General features: G+C 40.6%; 1 protein-coding gene across 2 annotated transcripts in view; it reads right to left on the bottom strand.

The window, feature by feature from the left end:
- The window catches only part of Dnajc12 (DnaJ heat shock protein family (Hsp40) member C12), a 14,591-nt gene extending 13,367 nt beyond the window's left edge, over positions 1–1,224 (bottom strand). For both annotated transcript variants that reach the window (XM_013351145.2, XM_005360134.3), the window contains exon 1: positions 1,038–1,224. In XM_013351145.2, coding sequence (XP_013206599.1) covers positions 1,038–1,115 — 78 coding nt within the window. In that variant the 5' untranslated portion in view covers positions 1,116–1,224. The remainder of the gene's footprint in view (positions 1–1,037) is intronic.
- Positions 1,225–1,911: the final 687 nt, after the last annotated feature.

Below are 1,911 nucleotides of genomic sequence, written 5' to 3'. Positions count from 1 at the left end.
AGATAGATAGATAGATAGATAGATAGATAGATAGATAGATAGATAGATAGATACTAGATGAATATTTTTAAATGTAATGCAGGCTATAAGAATAAGTTTACAAAATTCCAAGTACGGAGTATCTTTATGCAGTCAAACAGAACCCAAGCATACATACACACATACGTACATACATACATACATACATGTATGCACTCACATATGTACCTAAAACAGAAATAATAAATAAATCTTTAAAAAATTTGTCACAATTAACTTCTTTAAAAGAAAAAGTCTCCTGTCAGATATTACATATAACTTGATTTAAGTGAAGTTATAAAAGTACTTGGATTCCTCATCCGTCATGCTAGTATATCTTATACAGCACATATATACATTTTAATATTGTCTATAATAACGTTTTCCATAACAGCTATCAGAACTCCAATGTACTTTGAGCAAAACACCTTGTAATCGTAAACGAACGTGTAGCTGGTATCAGCTCTACTGCGTTCTTCAGAATTCACTTCGGTACGTGTAGGCACTCTGATGGTGAGAAATATTATTCCCCAAAGTTCATGAGACTTTCGCTGAACAAGGCAACTCCAGGCAGATGACTCCGCCTCCTGAGTTCTAAATCATAGCCTTTATTGTTTCTCTAAACCAGTGATTCTCAACCTTCCTAACGCTGAGACCCTTTCATACAATTCCTCGTGTTGTGATGACCCACAACCACAAAATTATTTAGTTGCTACTTCAGAACTGTAATTTTGCTACTTTTTGGAACAGTAACGTAAATATCTGATATGCGTCCCTTAAGAGGTCGTGACCCATAGGTTGAGACTCGCTGCTCTAAAGTAAATAAAAAGGTCTGTATATGATCCCTCTCCCGCCTAACACTTTGAAGTCCACAGTACTGTCCTCAAATTTACCAGCCAGCATTTAAATCCTTCATTGTCTCTCACCGAAACTCCTTTAAAATGATTCGGGGCTGGAGTTCCAGGAGATGCGACTAAAATCTCAAAGCCGACCTGGTGAGCATGTGCAATCCTGCTTACCGAGGAGAGCTCATCGCATCCGAGTAGGGCGTAGTAATCCTCGCTGTCCTCCGGCCTGTAATTCAGTATCGCATCCATTTACAGAGACTGAGCCGGTCCTCTCCAGCGCCACAGACCAGACACAGTGACCACAAAGCTCTTGACATTTCAGCAGCACTTCCCAACCCAGCCCTTTGCAAACACAGCTTCTCATTGGCTGTTTGCCCAGGAGAGCACCTTCCCCGCAGGGCTGCTGGGATCTGTAGTTTGGGGGAGGGGAAGGTTGTTGCGTTGTGTTGTTTTGCTTTGCTTACATTGAAAATCAATTGTTCATACAATATATTCTAATTACAGCTTTCCCTCTCCCAACTCTTTCCAGATGCTTCCAATGTCCCCACCCTCCCGACTCCATACCCAATTTTTTCTTCTCTCTTTAGAAAACAAGCAAACAAATAAAAAACAATAATAAAAGCCCCATCTGGTTTGAACCTTGGTAGACCTTTTAACGCTGCCACGGTCTCTGTGAGTTCATGTGTATATCGGTGTAGTTTGAGTTCTGACGTGGTGATTTTTTTCCCATGATATAATGTGTATTTTTAAAAACTCCCCACTTTATCATTGCTCCCTTATCGAGATATTTCATATTTTTTCAAGTGTTTAAAATAACTTGAAATTTTCGGCGGTGTAGACATAGCTAGCCCTGTGGCCAGAGTTTGACGGCCACCAGCCAGGCCCAAGGAGAGAGAAGAGAGAGGGAGAAGTTGGAGGAGGAGATTAAGAAGAGAGCATACATTTTGGGTTTTTTGTTTTGTCCTGTTCTGCTTTGTTGTTGTTTTTGGTTTCTTTGTGTAGCCTTGGCTGTCCTGGAACTCACTCTGTAGACCAGGCTGGTCTT

This window comes from Microtus ochrogaster, linkage group LG2, assembly GCF_000317375.1.
Source record: "Microtus ochrogaster isolate Prairie Vole_2 linkage group LG2, MicOch1.0, whole genome shotgun sequence".
NCBI classification, from domain to species: domain Eukaryota; kingdom Metazoa; phylum Chordata; class Mammalia; order Rodentia; family Cricetidae; genus Microtus; species Microtus ochrogaster.
The sequence above is the reverse complement of the archived record's forward strand: the minus strand, read 5'-3'. Positions and strand labels throughout refer to the sequence as shown.